Here is a 19,745-nt window from a genome sequence, read left to right as displayed (position 1 = left end):
ACATACTTGGTATTCATATCACAAAATATATAAATGAGCTCTCCACAATGAATTTCAATAGAAAACATGTAAAAATAGACAAGATCCTGCAACCATGGAGGTATATACCTGTCTATTTATGGACAAATTGCCCTGATTAACTCCCTAGTTGTATCTCAGTTTACTCACTTATGGTGCTGCCTACTCCTGATGATTCGTTTCTCAAATCATATGAGCAAGAAATATTTTGTTGCAAAAGGGTTTGCTAATGACCTTTTAAAATGATAAACCTGGATTAGCTAACATAACGTGCCATTGGAACACAGGAGTGATGGTTGCTGATAATGGGCCTCTGTACACCTTTGTAGATATTCTATTAAAATAATCAGCGATTTCCAGCTACGATAGTCATTTACAACATTAACAATGTCTACACTGTATTTCTGATCAATTTGATGTTATTTTAAGGGACAAAAAAAGTGCTTTTCTTTCAAAAACAAGGACATTTCTAAGTGACCAAAACTTTTGAACGGTAGTGTGTGTGTGTATGTATATGTATATACACTGCTCAAATAAAAAAATCTTGGTCGACCAAACAATCAACCATCGACTAATTGGGGTCAGCCCTACTTGCCTTGCACCACTTATTAGATATATTAGCTTGATAGCAAACGTCCTCGCCATGTGATTTATCATAGTAATAAGCAGCAGCAGCAATCTAAAGGACCAGATGGAAAACATGCCAGGAAAAGTGATTGGCTGAAATGATGAAGTAAGTGGATGGAGAAACACAGTTGTCAAACAGTTGTTTGGTCTTTTATTTATTTACATTTAACGTAAATGGAGTTTACGAGTGTTCAGATCATTTTTACATTTGCATATGTTGTAACTTAGACTTCACATCATCGGAGGTTGTGTTGTGCCTCCATCGGTTGAGACACAACATGTAAAGGTTTAAAAATGTCAATTTCTTGAAAAGAATAATGTTTTTTATAAAGTATCAAATAGTTTGACAACCCTGTTTGTAAGCTTTTAAAAGATAATCTCAACCGTTGATCTTTTCCAGTGATGAAGACAAGTCTCGTGGTATGGTGGGGTATGCAACACGGGTCAACATTGAGCACCTTTATCTCGTCAATGTGAAAAAGAGTCACTTTCTGATCACTTCTAAAATGGGAAAATATGTATGGGAGGTTTCGTTCAAATCAAAAGGGGTTGTTGTCAAGAAAGTGATTGGATTGACTCTGTCGTAACAGGACCTCTTTCACCCCTCTGCCCGGTTGACACTAATACAGATGATCTTCCCCATGCTTGACTATGGCGATGTCATCTACAGTTCAACATGCAAGGGATCCCCAGAGAAGCAAGATGGGCTTCATCATTCCACAATTTTGTTGAGGGAAAATGCACACAAAGTAACACAATGGCAGGTCCACTTAGACAGTGTGGTGATAAAGTAACTGATAACAAACCTAGTTCTAGGAATTCCCACGGTATACACCTTATAAAACATTTACTACACTGTGTACTGTACCTATGGCTCACTGATTATGATAAACAGCACGCATTCACATTTCCATCAACCGACCTGTCAACATATCCTCCAACAATAGAACAGTGTTGAATAATACCTGACCTCTACTGTACAAGTAGAATACACTCTACCTAACCCTATCTGACCCCCTAATGGGCTACCAAGTGGCGCAGTGGTCTAAGGCATTGCATCTCAGTGCTAGAGGAGTCACTACAGACCCTGGTTTGATCCCGGGCTGTATCACAACCGGCCATGATCAGGAGTCCCATAAGGCGGAGCTTGGGCCGTCATTATAAAACAAGAATTTGTTCTTAACTGATTTGCCTTGTTAAATTAAGGTTCAATAATAACCCTACCAGACCCTAACCAATATAAAGTATATTTGTTTCATTGTTCTCTATTATTCTGTGTACATCTGTGACCCCTCAGTTCCTAGAAGATTTAGACCGTGACCCCTCAGTTCCTAGAAGATTTAGACTGACCTCTCAGTTCCTAAATCTTCTAGATTGTGACCCCTGTTTCTAAATGATTTAGACCGTGACCCCTCAGTTCCTAAAAGATTTAGACTGTGACCTCAGTTCCCGTCCTTCTGTGTTGTCACATGTCCCCGTCCTTCTGTTGTCACATGCCCCCATCCTTCTGTGTTGTCACATGCCCCCATCCTTCTGTGTTGTCACATGCCCCCGTCCTTCTGTGTTGTCACATGCCCCCGTCCTTCTGTGTTGTCACGTCCCAGTCCTTCTGTGTTGTCACATGCCCCTGTCCTGTGTTGTCACATGCCCCTGTCCTGTCCTGTCACATGCCCCTGTCCTGTCCTGTCACATGCCCCTGTCCTGTGTTGTCCCTGTCCTGTGTTGTCACATGCCCCTGTCCTGTGTTGTCCCTGTCCTGTCACATGTCCCTGTCCTGTGTTGTCACATGCCCCTGTCCTGTCACATGCCCCTGTCCTGTCCTGTCACATGCCCCTGTCCTGTGTTGTCCCTGTCCTTCTGTGTTGTCACATGTCCCTGTCCTTCTGTGTTGTCACATGTCCCTGTCCTTCTGTGTTGTCACACGTCCCTGTCCTTCTGTGTTGTCACATGTCCCTGTCCTTCTGTGTTGTCACATGTCCCTGTCCTTCTGTGTTGTCACATGTCCCTGCCCTTCTGTGTTGTCACATGTCCCTGCCCTTCTGTGTTGTCACATGTCCCTGCCCTTCTGTGTTGTCACATGTCCCTGCCCTTCTGTGTTGTCACATGTCCCCGCCCTTCTGTGTTGTCACATGTCCCTGTCCTTCTGTGTTGTCACATGTTTTGTTGTGATTTGATTTATTGCACCACACTTCCTAGTCCTCACTGGCCAGGCCGTCATTGTAAATAAGAATTTGTTTGTAGTCCTTTACAGGCAGCTTTGAACTCTGATAAGGGCCTATATCGTAAGGCAGTGGCTGTATACATGTACACTTCACATTTCCATATCATTAAACACTCATGTAATAAACAGTGTCAGCATTTATGAACACTAATATACAGTTACAAGATGACATGGTGTTATACCCTAGGTTTGTTCTGAACAGAATGAGACAATGTTTGTTGTATTGGGACAAAGATTTGCCGTGGACCACATATTTGAATGCACTCGTGACTCCATTCTATGTGCAAAGTAATGACAATCTGTTGCTCTGAATTGCCTTGTGAAAGCCTTAACACTAATGTCATGTTATAATGGAGCTCTCATGTTGGCTATAGAACATACAAAAACACCTTATAGTTGAAGACTCTCCTTTGAGTCATAGAAATGCATTGAAGTTACTTAGGAACTGTTCACACTTGGAGAGGTGTGTGGCCCCTTGGAGACACCAGTTAGTCCTCTCACTCAAACCCTTGTCATTCTATTGTCTTATGTTGCACCTACCCCAGATTTCCCAACAATATTCTTATCATGTTACTGAATGTATCCAGAGTATTTTCTGCTTTAGTTAAACAAATGCAGTAAAAAGTGCTGTAAATGTAAAACAAAAAATCACATTAAATCAACAGTGGATTCAGTCTTGTGTCAGGTGAACTGTTGTCCTCACCTTTAGTCTAATACTTGTCCCATAATCTCCAAACGGTTCCCTTCTAATTGCTACCATGATTATGCTTATGCTTTCCATACTTCCTCTGAGGTAAACATTTCATTTAGCCCAATGCCCACCAGTGTAAGGGGTTTTAACTGACTCACCTGGATAAATAAAATATATACACATTTAAAAACTAACCATGGATTAAAGTTGGTCTCCTGGCCCATAGACTACTTTCAGGGTCAGGAACCATCTAACATCAAGTTGTAAAATCATGGAACTTCCCCTTTAAGATCAGCAATAAGGTTAGTGTACCACCATCCAGAACCATTCCACATCTGACAGCTGTTTATACACTGCCTTTAAATAGAGGAACTTCCTGTTAATATTTAAACCTCTGAAAGGATAAGTTGAAGTACAAGCTGGCGGTAAACAGGTCTTCACCTTTGATGTAATTCCTGTAAACAATTCCCTTTTCCTGGGAATAGAACTGAAATACGAATCACGTTGTGATATGTTATCAATGTTTTATGGAACACATTAGAACTCTGCCCCTCAGCCCTAAACAAATATTAGTGATATTCAGTCATCTGTACTGTCCCTAAACAAATATTAGTCACGTTAAGTCATCTGTACTGGCCCTAAACAAATATTAGTGACGTTAAGTCATCTGTACTGTCCCTAAACAAATATTAGTCACGTTAAGTCATCTGTACTGTCCCTAAACAAATAGTCACGTTAAGTCATCTGTACTGTCCCTAAACAAATATTAGTCACGTTAAGTCATCTGTACTGGCCCTAAACAAATATTAGTCACGTTAAGTCAACTGTACTGTCCCTACATTGGGAAGACTCAGCTCCAATGCTGCGCGACTGAAGGAAGTGAGCATGACATCACCAGGTATGCACACCCCGGTAGTACGCTCCCGAGTCAGGGGCAGCCTGACTGGCCCGGGCCTCCCGTGAAACAAGACACTGGTTAGTGTAGTGGTGTTGACAAACTGGTGGTTGTGTTACAGGCTGACTGTAGTGTAGAGGTGTAGGTCCTAGTGGAGGCGGAGGTGCCCATGGGGTCATGGTAGGCTGATGGTAAGCTGATGGCAGGGGAATGAAAAGCATGGAGAAGCCAGAGAAATCCTCTAAACGTAATGACAACAGATCCAAACAGTGGTATTGTTCATCTCATAACGTGTGTATCTGTTTGGTGTCATTAAGAATTAGTTTACTGTGGTGCTGGTGCTGTGGCTGCAGAGATTTACCAGTGCTAAAGGGTACTGTGATGTCAGGTTAAACATGATTTATGAAGACTCGAACAGCCCATGGATGAGAGCTCAGTGCTGAAATCACGATGTAAAAAAAATGGGCTTTCTCACAAGGTACCTGCTATGTTTAGGAGTATCTGAGAGTGGGTTATCCTTCTCCTGGTTCAAATCAAATCAAATTTATTTATATAGCCCTTCGTACATCAGCTGATATCTCAAAGTGCTGTACAGAAACCCAGCCTAAAACCCCAAACAGCAAGCAATGCAGGTGTAGAAGCACGGTGGCTAGGAAAAACTCCCTAGAAAGGCCAAAACCTAGGAAGAAACCTAGAGAGGAACCAGGCTATGTGGGGTGGCCAGTCCTCTTCTGGCTGTGCCGGGTGGAGATTATAACAGAACATGGTCAAGATGTTCAAATGTTCATAAATGACCAGCATGGTCGAATAATAATAAGGCAGAACAGTTGAAACGGGAGCAGCAGCAGTGCTCATATTACTCACAGATAGCACTTATTGAATGCCTTTGGAACAGAACATGACTTGTTGTAACAGCATCATCACCTCTGTCTGGGCACGGGTCTTCATTGACACTGTAAAGAGTTGGGGATGATCTTGACATCGTTGCAAAAATGGATGTTTCAAGTGCAGGTAAGAGTGAAAAAAAAGTATCTTGTTTACTAAGAGCACGTATTTGTGGTGCATTAGATTTAGCTTGATATTTTCACATTTGGGACTACACCATTGGCTCTGGGGAGAAAAATAAAAACTAAATCCAGCACAGTTCAAGTATTTGAAATAGTTTTACATAGTCCTGTTCATCCCTGGTCTGTGTACAACATCCATATTAGAATGAAGACTTCCTAATATGGAGGCCATGTGTGTGCTATATGCCCGTTGCTTCTTTCAGCCTCTTTTGATCAACATTCTAGCTGATGTCTGTACTTCCTCTTGTTCTGCAGAGGCAACCCTGATAAGTGTGACATATGGGGGAACACACCTCTCCACCTGGCGGCCGCCAACGGTCACCACAACTGCCTGTCCTTCCTGGTGTCCTTCGGTGCCAACATGTGGTGCCTGGACAACGACTACCACACGCCCCTGGACATGGCCGCCACCAAAAGCCACATGGACTGTGTCCGCTACCTGGACTCTATCGCCGCCAAGCAGTCGGCCCTCAACCCCAAGCTGGTGGGGAAGCTGAAGGAGCGGGCTTTCCGCGAGGCCGAGAGGAGGATTAAGGAGTGTGTGAAGCTGCAGCGGAAGCACCACAAGCGTATGGAGCGCAAGTTCCACAAAGAGGCAGCGTCGGAGCAGTCCATGTCAGACGCCATGAGCTTCACCAGCTACACAAGCAGCTCAGTGAGCCGCAAGCTGCACCACCTAAACACCACCACTGTCAGTGTGCCATACTCTCAGGTCAGTACAAACTGCACCACCTAAACACCACCGTTAGTGTGCCATACTCAGGTCAGTACAAGCTGCACCACCTAAACACCACCACTGTCAGTGTGCCATACTCAGGTCAGTACAAACTGCACTGCCTAAACACCACCACTGTCAGTGTGCCATACTCTCAGGTCAGTACAAACACCACCACTGTCAGTGTGCCATACTCTCAGGTCAGTACAAACTGCACCACCTAAACACCACCACTGTCAGTGTGCCATACTCTCAGGTCAGTACAAGCTGCACCACCTAAACACCACCGTTAGTGTGCCATACTCAGGTCAGTACAAACTGCACCACCTAAACACCACCACTGTCAGTGTGCCATACTATCAGGTCAGTACAAACTGCACCGCCTAAACACCACCACTGTCAGTGTGCCATACTCTCAGGTCAGTACAAACTGCACCGCCTAAACACCACCACTGTCAGTGTGCCATACTCTCAGGTCAGTACAAACTGCACCACCTAAACACCACCACTGTCAGTGTGCCATACTCTCAGGTCAGTACAAGCTGCACCACCTAAACACCACCACTGTCAGTGTGCCATACTATCAGGTCAGTACAAGCTGCACCACCGTCAGTGTGCCATACTCTCAGGTCAGTACAAACTGCACCGCCTAAACACCACCACTGTCAGTGTGCCATACTATCAGGTCAGTACATACTGCACCACTGTCAGTGTGCCATACTATCAGGTCAGTACAAGCTGCACCACCGTCAGTGTGCCATACTCTCAGGTCAGTACAAACTGCACCACCTAAACACCACCACTGTCAGTGTGCCATACTCTCAGGTCAGTACAAACTGCACCGCCTAAACACCACCACTGTCAGTGTGCCATACTCTCAGGTCAGTACAAACACCACCACTGTCAGTGTGCCATACTCTCAGGTCAGTACAAACTGCACCACCGTCAGTGTGCCATACTCTCAGGTCAGTACAAACACCACCACTGTCAGTGTGCCATACTCTCAGGTCAGTACAAACTGCACCACCATCAGTGTGCCATACTCTCAGGTCAGTACAAACACCACCACTGTCAGTGTGCCATACTCTCAGGTCAGTACAAACTGCACCACCGTCAGTGTGCCATACTCTCAGGTCAGTACAAACACCACCACTGTCAGTGTGCCATACTCTCAGGTCAGTACAAACTGCACCACCTAAACACCACCACTGTCAGTGTGCCATACTCTCAGGTCAGTACAAGCTGCACCACCTAAACACCACCGTTAGTGTGCCATACTCAGGTCAGTACAAACTGCACCACCTAAACACCACCACTGTCAGTGTGCCATACTATCAGGTCAGTACAAACTGCACCGCCTAAACACCACCACTGTCAGTGTGCCATACTCTCAGGTCAGTACAAACTGCACCGCCTAAACACCACCACTGTCAGTGTGCCATACTCTCAGGTCAGTACAAACTGCACCACCTAAACACCACCACTGTCAGTGTGCCATACTCTCAGGTCAGTACAAGCTGCACCACCTAAACACCACCACTGTCAGTGTGCCATACTATCAGGTCAGTACAAGCTGCACCACCGTCAGTGTGCCATACTCTCAGGTCAGTACAAACTGCACCGCCTAAACACCACCACTGTCAGTGTGCCATACTATCAGGTCAGTACATACTGCACCACTGTCAGTGTGCCATACTATCAGGTCAGTACAAGCTGCACCACCGTCAGTGTGCCATACTCTCAGGTCAGTACAAACTGCACCACCTAAACACCACCACTGTCAGTGTGCCATACTCTCAGGTCAGTACAAACTGCACCGCCTAAACACCACCACTGTCAGTGTGCCATACTCTCAGGTCAGTACAAACACCACCACTGTCAGTGTGCCATACTCTCAGGTCAGTACAAACTGCACCACCGTCAGTGTGCCATACTCTCAGGTCAGTACAAACACCACCACTGTCAGTGTGCCATACTCTCAGGTCAGTACAAACTGCACCACCATCAGTGTGCCATACTCTCAGGTCAGTACAAACACCACCACTGTCAGTGTGCCATACTCTCAGGTCAGTACAAACTGCACCACCGTCAGTGTGCCATACTCTCAGGTCAGTACAAACACCACCACTGTCAGTGTGCCATACTCTCAGGTCAGTACAAACTGCACCACCGTCAGTGTGCCATACTCTCAGGTCAGTACAAACTGCACCACCGTCAGTGTGCCATACTCTCAGGTCAGTACAAACTGCACCACCGTCAGTGTGCCATACTCTCAGGTCAGTACAAACTGCACCACCGTCAGTGTGCCATACTCTCAGGTCAGTACAAACTGCACCACCGTCAGTGTGCCATACTCTCAGGTCAGTACAAACTGCACCACCTAAACACCACCGTCAGTGTGTGTCACACCCTGATCTATTTCACCTGTCTTGTGCTTGTCTCCACTCCCCTCCAGGTGTCTCCCAAATCAGAGTCAGGCAGAAAGGTCAGAACTGGGAAGGCTAAGGAAAAACTAGAACACAGGAACACTCTGTTAGGACTTAACAGGACAAGACAAACTGGCAACAGACAAACAGAAAACTCAGGTATACAGGGGATAATTGGGAAAATAGGAGACACCTGGAGGGGGGTGGAGACAAGCATAAGACAGGTGAAACAGATCAGGGTGTGACAGTGTGCCGTACTCTTAGGTCAGTACAGTACAGCCTCATCCAGCCATTTTTGGCTTTTTAATATTTATTTAAAGGGACATTCCACTCCAAAACCAATGTTTGTCAGATAAAAATAGTTAAAAAAATAAAAATAGTCCAATGTCAAGAGGAGTGCACATTCCACGCCATTGTTTGTGTAGCTCCAGCTATATGATGCCTCAAGCTAAATGAATAAATGGGAAAGATGAACACAGCACATCTGGAAATAATATGATGCTTCTCTTTTCCCTTCATTTAGGATTGTAGTACAAAGCTGCATCTATAAAATGAATGACCTGGGATATGGACTTATCTCAAGTTTTACAAATGTAATGTTCCTTTAATTGTCAACATGGCGTACATAATTATAGACTGCAAATAACTGTCATTGTATCCTCTCCTTTCTCCACTGATGGGAAATGTTGCTGTTCTAACTGTTGTGCATGTGAAACGATACAGCAGCAGACATAACAGAGAGGGAGTTTCACATGCAACAGTTGGAACAGCAACATTTCCCATCAGTGGAGAAAGGAGAGGATACAATGACAGTTATTTGCAGTCTATAATTATGTACGCCATGTTGAAAATTAAAGGGACATTACACTCCCAACATTAAACATTTGTCATCTGTTAAATTTGAGATGTGTGCTCCTCTATAATTAGTGGTTGAAGCCTGTGTTGCTCTTTGTCCCTGCAGGCTACTCTTCACGCCACAACCCGAGGCAAGACCAAGATCCAGAAGAGGTTGGAGAAGAGGAAGCAAGGGGACGGGACCTTCAAGATCTACGAGGACGGCAGGAAGAGCGTGCGCTCCCTCTCGGGTCTTCAGCTGGGCAACGATGTCATGTTCCTTAAACAGGGAACCTATGTCGGCCCTCGGGACCGCGCAGGGCGCCGCGGCAACCTCCGAGACATATTCCACGGAGACGCCAACGACGACACCATCTCTCGTGCCATCAGCGAGCCGGACTTGTCTTACCGGCCCGACATGGAATACTCTGAGGTCAGCACCGACTCGGGCCACGACTCTCTCTTTAACCGGCCCGGTCTGGGAACCATGGTGTTCCGACGCAACTATATCAGCGGCGGCCTGTTCGGCATCGGCGGGCGTGACGAGGGGAGCCTCAGTGGAGGAACCGAACGGGCTGGCAGCACCAACGTGCGGCTGCGCAGCCGGCTGCGGCGTTCGCCCAGCCTGGACGATGGGGGGGACAGCATCGGCAGTGCTAGCAGCCTCCGGGAAAGGAACCACCAGGAGCTTCCCTGGGACGAGCTGGAGCTGGGGCTGGATGATGACTTCGAGGCCGTGACCAGCCCGTTGGAGGTGTTCTTGGCTGCGCAGACCATGGGCGAGTTCCTCACCGTCTTCAGGCGGGAGAAGATTGACCTGGAGGCGCTGCTGCTGTGCTCGGACCAGGACCTCAAGAGCATCCACATCCCCCTGGGGCCCAGGAAGAAAATCCTAGATGCCTGCAAGAGGCGTCTGGAGACCCTTGAGGACCCTGACTACATCGAGGACACCCTGCTGTGAATGGTGAATGACACTTTTGGATCTGAAGATGCTGTGTAGGTACTGTATACCTCTACTACTACTGTTCACCTACAGAGTAAACCTACATTACAGAGTAAACCTAACCTACAGAGTAAACCTACACTACAGAGTAAACCTACATTACAGAGTAAATCTAGCCTACAGAGTAAACCTAGCCTACAGAGTAAACCTACATTACAGAGTAAACCTTCATTACAGAGTAAACCTACATTACAGAGTAAACCTACATTACAGAGTAAACCTACATTACAGAGTAAACCTTCATTACAGAGTAAACCTACATTACAGAGTAAACCTAGCCTACAGAGTAAACCTACATTACAGAGTAAACCTACATTACAGAGTAAACCTTCATTACAGAGTAAACCTTCATTACAGAGTAAACCTAACCTACAGAGTAAACCTACACTACAGAGTAAACCTACACTACAGAGTAAACCTACACTACAGAGTAAACCTACATTACAGAGTAAACCTAGCCTACAGAGTAAACCTAGCCTACAGAGTAAACCTACATTACAGAGTAAACCTACATTACAGAGTAAACCTAGCCTACAGAGTAAACCTACATTACAGAGTAAACCTACACTACAGAGTAAACCTTCATTACAGAGTAAACCTACACTACAGAGTAAACCTACATTACAGAGTAAACCTACATTACAGAGTAAACCTACATTACAGAGTAAACCTACACTACAGAGTAAACCTACACTACAGAGTAAACATACATTACAGAATAAACCTAGCCTACAGAGTAAACCTAGCCTACAGAGTAAACCTAGCCTACAGAGTAAACCTAGCCTACAGAGTAAACCTAACCTCCAGATTACATCTGAGTGTGTAGTGTGGGGATTTTTCACTGGGACATGTTAGTATTGTCGCTGCTCTCCTCTACACATAGTTATGGAGATGGGCATCTAGTGTTTTCTTTGGTTGATGATAATAGTAACAATCAGGCATAGAATTCATTCCTGTCTCTCTTCAAATATGTCGTTGCCATTCTTCTGGAGACCACTAGGTGGACACACTGTATAGGTCCAGCAGAATGCTCTTCCTACCTTAAAGGTAGGTCAGTGGAGCATTGATGCTCAGTGTTGTCAGGTCTAATGTCTCAAAGGGGTTTGTTGTAGTATATGCAACATTCAGAGACTTTACAGCTACAACATAAATAGTGGTTTGTTGTAGTGTATGCAATATTCAGGGACACGCTTGTCTGACTCTGCGATTATGTAAGGACATTCAGAGAAATGTTGTCATTTCTTTCCCTATGTCACCCTGTGACTTGTTAGGCAGAAAGGAGGACATTGTTAAGATAAACATCTCAGTGAACAAAAGAAGACAAGTAAAATACAGAAACCTGAGCTTTCTATGGACTTTGTAAATGAAGGAGAAGAGCTGAAGAAATCTGAAAGGTATTTTGGATCGTTCCAGCTTCATCAGAGTGAGTTCTAGAAGTCCACTTCCCTGTTTCCAATTTTAATGATCTAAATGACACTGTTGACCGTTTTAATGAACTAAACGACACTGTTGACGGTTTTAATGCACTAAAAGATACTGTTGACCCTTTTAATTAACTGAACCACACTGTTGACTGTTTTTAATGATCTAAAGGACACTGTTGACCAATTTTAATTAACTAAAAGACACTGTTGACCTTTTTAATGATCTAAACAACACTGTTGATTGTTTTAATGCACTAAAAGATACTGTTGACCGTTTTAATGAACTAAATGACACTGTTGACCGTTTTAATTAACTACAGAGGACCTTGCTGCTTCCGTGAAGGACAGAGAGCTGTGGCATGCCATCTTTTGGAGCATTGCGTCACCATACGCAGTCAGCCAAAGACTGCCTGGATCTGTATCCACAGAACACAGTGTTGATGTGCAGCAGTGTTCTTGTATGTCATGTGGCACAGTGTACAGAGAGAAGAACAAGGAGGTGTGGCCTGCCCCCCTCCAACACCTCTCTGTCTGACCCCAATACGTTGGCCCCTGTGGGGCATGTTAGATACCGTTCTACCATCCCCTGAGACTGTGTTCCTGGTGTCAGTACATGGGGCATGTTAGATACCATACTACCATCCCCTGAGACTGTGTTCCTGGTGTCAGTACATGGGGCATGTTAGACACCGTACTACCATCCCCTGAGACTGTGTTCCTGGTGTCAGTACATGGGGCATGTTAGATACTGTACTACCATCCCCTGAGACTGTGTTCCTGGTGTCAGTACATGGGGCATGTTAGATACCGTTCTACCATCCCCTGAGACTGTGTTCCTGGTGTCAGTACATGGGGCATGTTAGACACCGTACTATCATCCCCTGAGACTGTGTTCCTGGTGTCAGAGACTGGTGTCAGTACATGGGGCATGTTAGATACCGTACTACCATCCCCTGAGACTGTGTTCCTGGTGTCAGTACATGGGGCATGTTAGACACCGTACTACCATCCCCTGAGACTGTGTTCCTGGTGTCAGAGACTGGTGTCAGTACATGGGGCATGTTAGATACCGTACTACCCTCCCCTGAGACTGTGTTCCTGGTGTCAGTACATGGGGCATGTTGGATACCTTACTACCATCCCCTGAGACTGTGTTCCTGGTGTCAGTACATGGGGCATGTTAGACACCGTACTACCATCCCCTGAGACTGTGTTCCTGGTGTCAGTACATGGGGCATGTTAGATACCTTACTACCATCCCCTGAGACTGTGTTCCTGGTGTCAGTACATGGGTCATGTTAGATACTGTACTACCATCCCCTGAGACTGTGTTCCTGGTGTCAGTACATGGGGCATGTTAGATACTGTACTACCATCCCCTGAGACTGTGTTCCTGGTGTCAGTACATGGGGCATGTTAGATACTGTACTACCATCCCCTGAGACTGTGTTCCTGGTGTCAGTACATGGGGCATGTTAGATACCGTTCTACCATCCCCTGAGACTGTGTTCCTGGTGTCAGTACATGGGGCATGTTAAATACCTTACTACCATCCCCTGAGACTGTGTTCCTGGTGTCAGTACATGGGGCATGTTAGATACCTTACTACCATCCCCTGAGACTGTGTTCCTGGTGTCAGTACATGGGGCATGTTAGATACTGTACTACCATCCCCTGAGACTGTGTTCCTGGTGTCAGTACATGGGGCATGTTAGATACCTTACTACCATCCCCTGAGGCTGTGTTCCTGGTGTCAGTACATGGGGCATGTTAGATACCATACTACCATCCCCTGAGACTGTGTTCCTGGTGTCAGTACATGGGGCATTTCGATACCATACTACCATCCCCTGAGACTGTGTTCCTGGTGTCAGTACATGGGGCATTTAGATACCATACTACCATCCCCTGAGACTGTGTTCCTGGTGTCAGTACATGGGGCATGTTAGATACCGTACTACCATCCCCTGAGACTGTGTTCCTGGTGTCAGAGCCTGGTGTCAGTACATGGGGCATGTTAGATACCTTACTACCATCCCCTGAGACTGTGTTCCTGGTGTCAGTACATGGGGCATGTTAGATACCGTACTACCATCCCCTGAGACTGTGTTCCTGGTGTCAGAGACTGGTGTCAGTACATGGGGCATGTTAGATACTGTACTACCATCCCCTGAGACTGTGTTCCTGGTGTCAGTACATGGGGCATTTAGATACCGTACTACCATCCCTGAGACTGTGTTCCTGGTGTCAGAGACTGGTGTCAGTACATGGGGCATGTTAGATATCGTACTACCATCCCCTGAGACTGTGTTCCTGGTGTCAGTACATGGGGCATGTTAGACACCGTACTATCATCCCCTGAGACTGTGTTCCTGGTGTCAGAGACTGGTGTCAGTACATGGGGCATGTTAGATACCGTACTACCATCCCCTGAGACTGTGTTCCTGGTGTCAGTACATGGGGCATGTTAGACACCGTACTACCATCCCCTGAGACTGTGTTCCTGGTGTCAGAGACTGGTGTCAGTACATGGGGCATGTTAGATACCGTACTACCCTCCCCTGAGACTGTGTTCCTGGTGTCAGTACATGGGGCATGTTGGATACCTTACTACCATCCCCTGAGACTGTGTTCCTGGTGTCAGTACATGGGGCATGTTAGACACCGTACTACCATCCCCTGAGACTGTGTTCCTGGTGTCAGTACATGGGGCATGTTAGATACCTTACTACCATCCCCTGAGACTGTGTTCCTGGTGTCAGTACATGGGTCATGTTAGATACTGTACTACCATCCCCTGAGACTGTGTTCCTGGTGTCAGTACATGGGGCATGTTAGATACTGTACTACCATCCCCTGAGACTGTGTTCCTGGTGTCAGTACATGGGGCATGTTAGATACTGTACTACCATCCCCTGAGACTGTGTTCCTGGTGTCAGTACATGGGGCATGTTAGATACCGTTCTACCATCCCCTGAGACTGTGTTCCTGGTGTCAGTACATGGGGCATGTTAAATACCTTACTACCATCCCCTGAGACTGTGTTCCTGGTGTCAGTACATGGGGCATGTTAGATACCTTACTACCATCCCCTGAGACTGTGTTCCTGGTGTCAGTACATGGGGCATGTTAGATACTGTACTACCATCCCCTGAGACTGTGTTCCTGGTGTCAGTACATGGGGCATGTTAGATACCTTACTACCATCCCCTGAGGCTGTGTTCCTGGTGTCAGTACATGGGGCATGTTAGATACCATACTACCATCCCCTGAGACTGTGTTCCTGGTGTCAGTACATGGGGCATTTCGATACCATACTACCATCCCCTGAGACTGTGTTCCTGGTGTCAGTACATGGGGCATTTAGATACCATACTACCATCCCCTGAGACTGTGTTCCTGGTGTCAGTACATGGGGCATGTTAGATACCGTACTACCATCCCCTGAGACTGTGTTCCTGGTGTCAGAGCCTGGTGTCAGTACATGGGGCATGTTAGATACCTTACTACCATCCCCTGAGACTGTGTTCCTGGTGTCAGTACATGGGGCATGTTAGATACCGTACTACCATCCCCTGAGACTGTGTTCCTGGTGTCAGAGACTGGTGTCAGTACATGGGGCATGTTAGATACTGTACTACCATCCCCTGAGACTGTGTTCCTGGTGTCAGTACATGGGGCATTTAGATACCGTACTACCATCCCTGAGACTGTGTTCCTGGTGTCAGAGACTGGTGTCAGTACATGGGGCATGTTAGATATCGTACTACCATCCCCTGAGACTGTTCCTGGTGTCAGAGACTGGTGTCAGAGACTGGTGTCAGTACATGGGGCATGTTAGATACCGTACTACCATCCCCTGAGACTGTGTGTCAGACTGGTGTCAGAGACTGGTGTCAGTACATGGGGCATGTTAGATACCGTACTACCATCCCCTGAGACTGTTCCTGGTGTCAGAGACTGGTGTCAGAGACTGGTGTCAGTACATGGGGCATGTTAGATACCGTACTACAATCCCCTGGGCCTGTGCTCCTAGTGCCAGTGCATTTGTTAAGGACATGATTTTTACATACATGAGCATATGGTTATTTGTTTGTATTTGTTTATTAATCCATTAGACAGAGGCCGGGATTCAATACAAGATGTGTTATAACGCTGTGCACCATAACAGGTTTTTAAAGGTCATTTACTCTTTAGTCTGAATACGCAGCTTTTACAATGAATGCGATCTCCGCGAACTTCTGGGAAAATGCCTTTAAAAAGCACATTGTCGGCTGTATAGTGAGTGCTATAACGCGCCTTGCGTAGAATCCCAGCCAAGGTGTCAAATACATAGTTTTGTATAGATACTTCCATTGTTGATGGAGATAATGTATCAAATTTGTAGAGTGGTTACGAGTCATAGTCAGGCTGCCTCCAATTCTCTACAATATTACCATTATTTGTGCATTACCAGTTCTCTGCTATTAAGGCATTTTTTTGTACCTGTTGATTGGTTTGGCTCGGGTCATTTATCTTGCTATGCATTGTTCCATTTTGTACCAGTACATTTGTTTACACACAGTATGCCAGGTCAACCACTTTCAGTTTGGTTCACTGATAAAGGAGGCCAATTAATTTTTTTCATTGAAAGTTGACGCTATGTGAGAATGTTCAACTAAACACGTATTGGGTGGATTTTTTAATGTTTCGATAGGTAAACCTCACACACAGTTAAATCCATTGTCATAGTTATGTTTCTGATGATTTTCTGATGCAGTATATAGATGTCCAGAGTACAGGTGAACCATGTTACACTATGGACGTTTCCTTACTAATTAGAAGGTTGGCTGTATGGTTACACATGTTGGTTTGGTATGATGCTAATGGAACTGTCCAGTGAAAATCTAACTTTTAAAAGTTCATATTCTGTTAACTCATACCCAAATAATGTTGTTGACTCATCCTATACTATTATTTGTGGCCAAAGCATACATTTGAGGAAAATAAAAAAACATGAGAAAAACCCCACCTCAAACAGACCGTTTAAAAAATGCTTGCTATTTCCTCATAGAGGATGATGTCATCCTCCTAAGGAGGATGAGCTGGCCAATCAGCGGTCTACTAGCGTTCCTATTTTTAATGATGGGTATATTGCCACACCGTTTTGTTGTTGGGGTACGGCCGCACCATTCCAACACAGAAAAGCTGCTGTTTAACTGTTATTTTTTATTTTTTAATTTAGGGTTTTTAATTGGGAATCCAGATTTTTTTTTTCTTTTCCCTTTTTCTCCCCAATTTCGTGGGGAGATTGTTGTAGTAGCTACTATCTTGTCTCATTGCTACAACTCCCGTACGGGCTCGGGAGAGACGAAGGTTGAAAGTCATGCGTCCTCCGATACACAACCCAACCAGCCGCACTGCTTCTTAACACAGCGCGCATCCAACCTGGAAGCCAGCCGCACCAATGTGTCGGAGGCTACACCGTGCACCTGGCAACCTTGGTTAGCGCGCACTGCGCCCGGCCCGCCACAGGAGTCGCTGGTGCGCGATGAGACAAGGACACCCCTACCGACCAAGCCCTCCCTAACCCGGGCGACGCTAGGCCAATTGTGCGTCGCCCCACGGACCTCCCGGTCGCGGCCGGTTACGACAGAGCCTGGGCGCGAACCCAGGGACTCTGATGGCACAGCTGGCGCTGCAGTACAGCGCCCTTAACCACTGCGCCACCCGGGAGGCCTAACATGTTTAATTAAAACATTTGAGAAGGAAAAGTATATTCACTCATTATATTGTAATTCATTATAGGTCCTATTTCATAGAAACCCGGAACACTGGATATTACTTTAATCCATTTCATGAAACTACACAAGTCTTGAATTATAGGCAGGTAATATATTCTGCTTTTTCTCATGGTTATGGGGTGCCTCTTTCTGTACGAGGATGTCATTTCTGGAAACTATTTCTGTCCATTTAGATTAAAGGACCCGTTTTGTCTGAAGAGCACCCATAGAGGCTAAAAGTTCTCTATTGCCTCTAACCATCACTGTAGTCTTCAGTCTGCGCTGTATGTCTATGGAATGTTCTGTATGTCTCTGTTCTGATCATGTGACGAAGTCTTCCCAATAATATTGTATGTGTCATTGGTTTTGGTGGTGGATTTTATCAGATGCACATGAAACCTAAACAATGTCCACATTGAATGCCTCATTTTTTAAAAGATCAAACAGTGTTTTTAAATAAACAAATCTACTAATATGTCCTTCTCTGCATTGTGTATGTGAAGCTGCAACAGACAGGACTCTGACTGAGGCAGGCCGCTCCAGGGTCTAGGATCAGCTTCCCCTACTACAATCCTAACCTTAACCATTAGTGGGGGAGCAACTAGGAGCAACTTCACCCTGCACCCGACCGACCTGGGAGTAATTCTCCTTAACTTCCTCACCCTGCACCCGACCGACCTGGGAGTAATTCTCCTTAACTTCCTCACCCTGCACCCGACCGACCTGGGAGTAATTCTCCTTAACTTCCTCACCCTGCACCCGACCGACCTGGGAGTAATTCTCCTTAACTTCCTCACCCTGCACCTGACCGACCTGGGAGTAATTCTCCTTAACTTCCTCACCCTGCACCTGACCGACCTGGGAGTAATTCTCCTTAACTTCCTCACCCTGCACCCGACCGACCTGGGAGTAATCCTCATTAACTTCGTCAACCTGCATCCCGATTCTCTGTCCTTTCCCCCGAAGTGTGCAATTGTGCACTCCTCATGCATGTACATGCATTTTCACAAAATTAATGATGCCAACCCTCAGTTTTAAATCCATGAAGGGAAATAAAATAGAGCACACTTCCAGAAAAATGAAAATTGGGATGTAGGAAGAGGGATAGGGGAAACAATGGGGTCAGAGGTCATGGGTCATTTAAGTAAACCGATACTCAGAAGCCCAAGATCGTTCCCACTGATTAATATGTGCACAGTAGGTAAGGACTGTTTTGTCAATCAAGGATATTATTGAGTCATTTTCCAGGTACGTATTAAATTACAACTAACTGGATCACAACATGAGCTTGGATTTTTGGTCATAACCGGTCATTGTACCTGACTTCCATTCAATGTTCTGTAATTATTTTTCTATGTCAGACTTACTCTCATTGTTTACAACGGCTCTATATCCAGAAGATCTAATTCCTGTTTACATTTCCTGTTTATATTGAATCTAGCCTAGTCTGGACCTAAACTGAATTGTTCCATTTCAACAAAAGTGAAACAGAGCAAATGAGTCAGGCTGAACCGAGCCCCTCCCCGAGCTGTATTTGTATATGAAAGACAAATGTGTGTTTGTTAGATTTCCAAAATGTCTAAATAATTATGTTACCAGCTCAGTCTCTCACTACATTATTGTAAGATAAGTTGGAGTATGGTTATAAATAGTTGCAGGAAGTTAGGGTGCGGCGGGAACATAATGTTGTCTAGAAACATCCCTTCTCTTTAAACAGAAGGAAACACTAGGTAAGGCCTGGTCACTGTGGTTCCTTGACTTCCTTAACTTTGCAGTACATTAGTGATATAGTTTCTCCAGACATTGGATGACTCTTCTGTGATCATGTCAACCATAACGGCATCTGAAAAACCTTTAATCTCAATGTATGTCCGTTTGTTAGTTATTCTCCTTCATCTACTGTGAACAGATAATAACTCTAGTGGAGGACCAGTCATTCCAAACACATTGTGATGACTCCTGAAAAGCTTTTCAGTGATGCAGGTTTCTCCAGGATGTTGACATTCCAGTTTTCACAGATTATATTGCAGAAGACAGTCATCCCAGCTGACCCAGATCATCT

General features: G+C 45.5%; 1 protein-coding gene across 1 annotated transcript in view; it reads left to right on the top strand.

The window, feature by feature from the left end:
• The window catches only part of LOC139424084 (Usher syndrome 1Ga (autosomal recessive)), a 32,979-nt gene extending 20,454 nt beyond the window's left edge, over positions 1-12,525 (top strand). Inside the window, exons 2-4 of the mRNA XM_071175779.1 lie at positions 5,775-6,231; positions 9,622-10,494; positions 12,242-12,525. Coding sequence (XP_071031880.1) covers positions 5,775-6,231; positions 9,622-10,455 — 1,291 coding nt within the window. The 3' untranslated portion in view covers positions 10,456-10,494; positions 12,242-12,525. The remainder of the gene's footprint in view (positions 1-5,774; positions 6,232-9,621; positions 10,495-12,241) is intronic.
• The last annotated feature ends 7,220 nt before the right edge of the window (positions 12,526-19,745 follow it).

The sequence above is a fragment of the Oncorhynchus clarkii genome, chromosome 13 (assembly GCF_045791955.1).
Source record: "Oncorhynchus clarkii lewisi isolate Uvic-CL-2024 chromosome 13, UVic_Ocla_1.0, whole genome shotgun sequence".
Lineage (NCBI taxonomy): Eukaryota > Metazoa > Chordata > Actinopteri > Salmoniformes > Salmonidae > Oncorhynchus > Oncorhynchus clarkii.
Note: the sequence above shows the minus strand (reverse complement) of the source record. Positions and strands in the feature narration are given on the sequence as shown.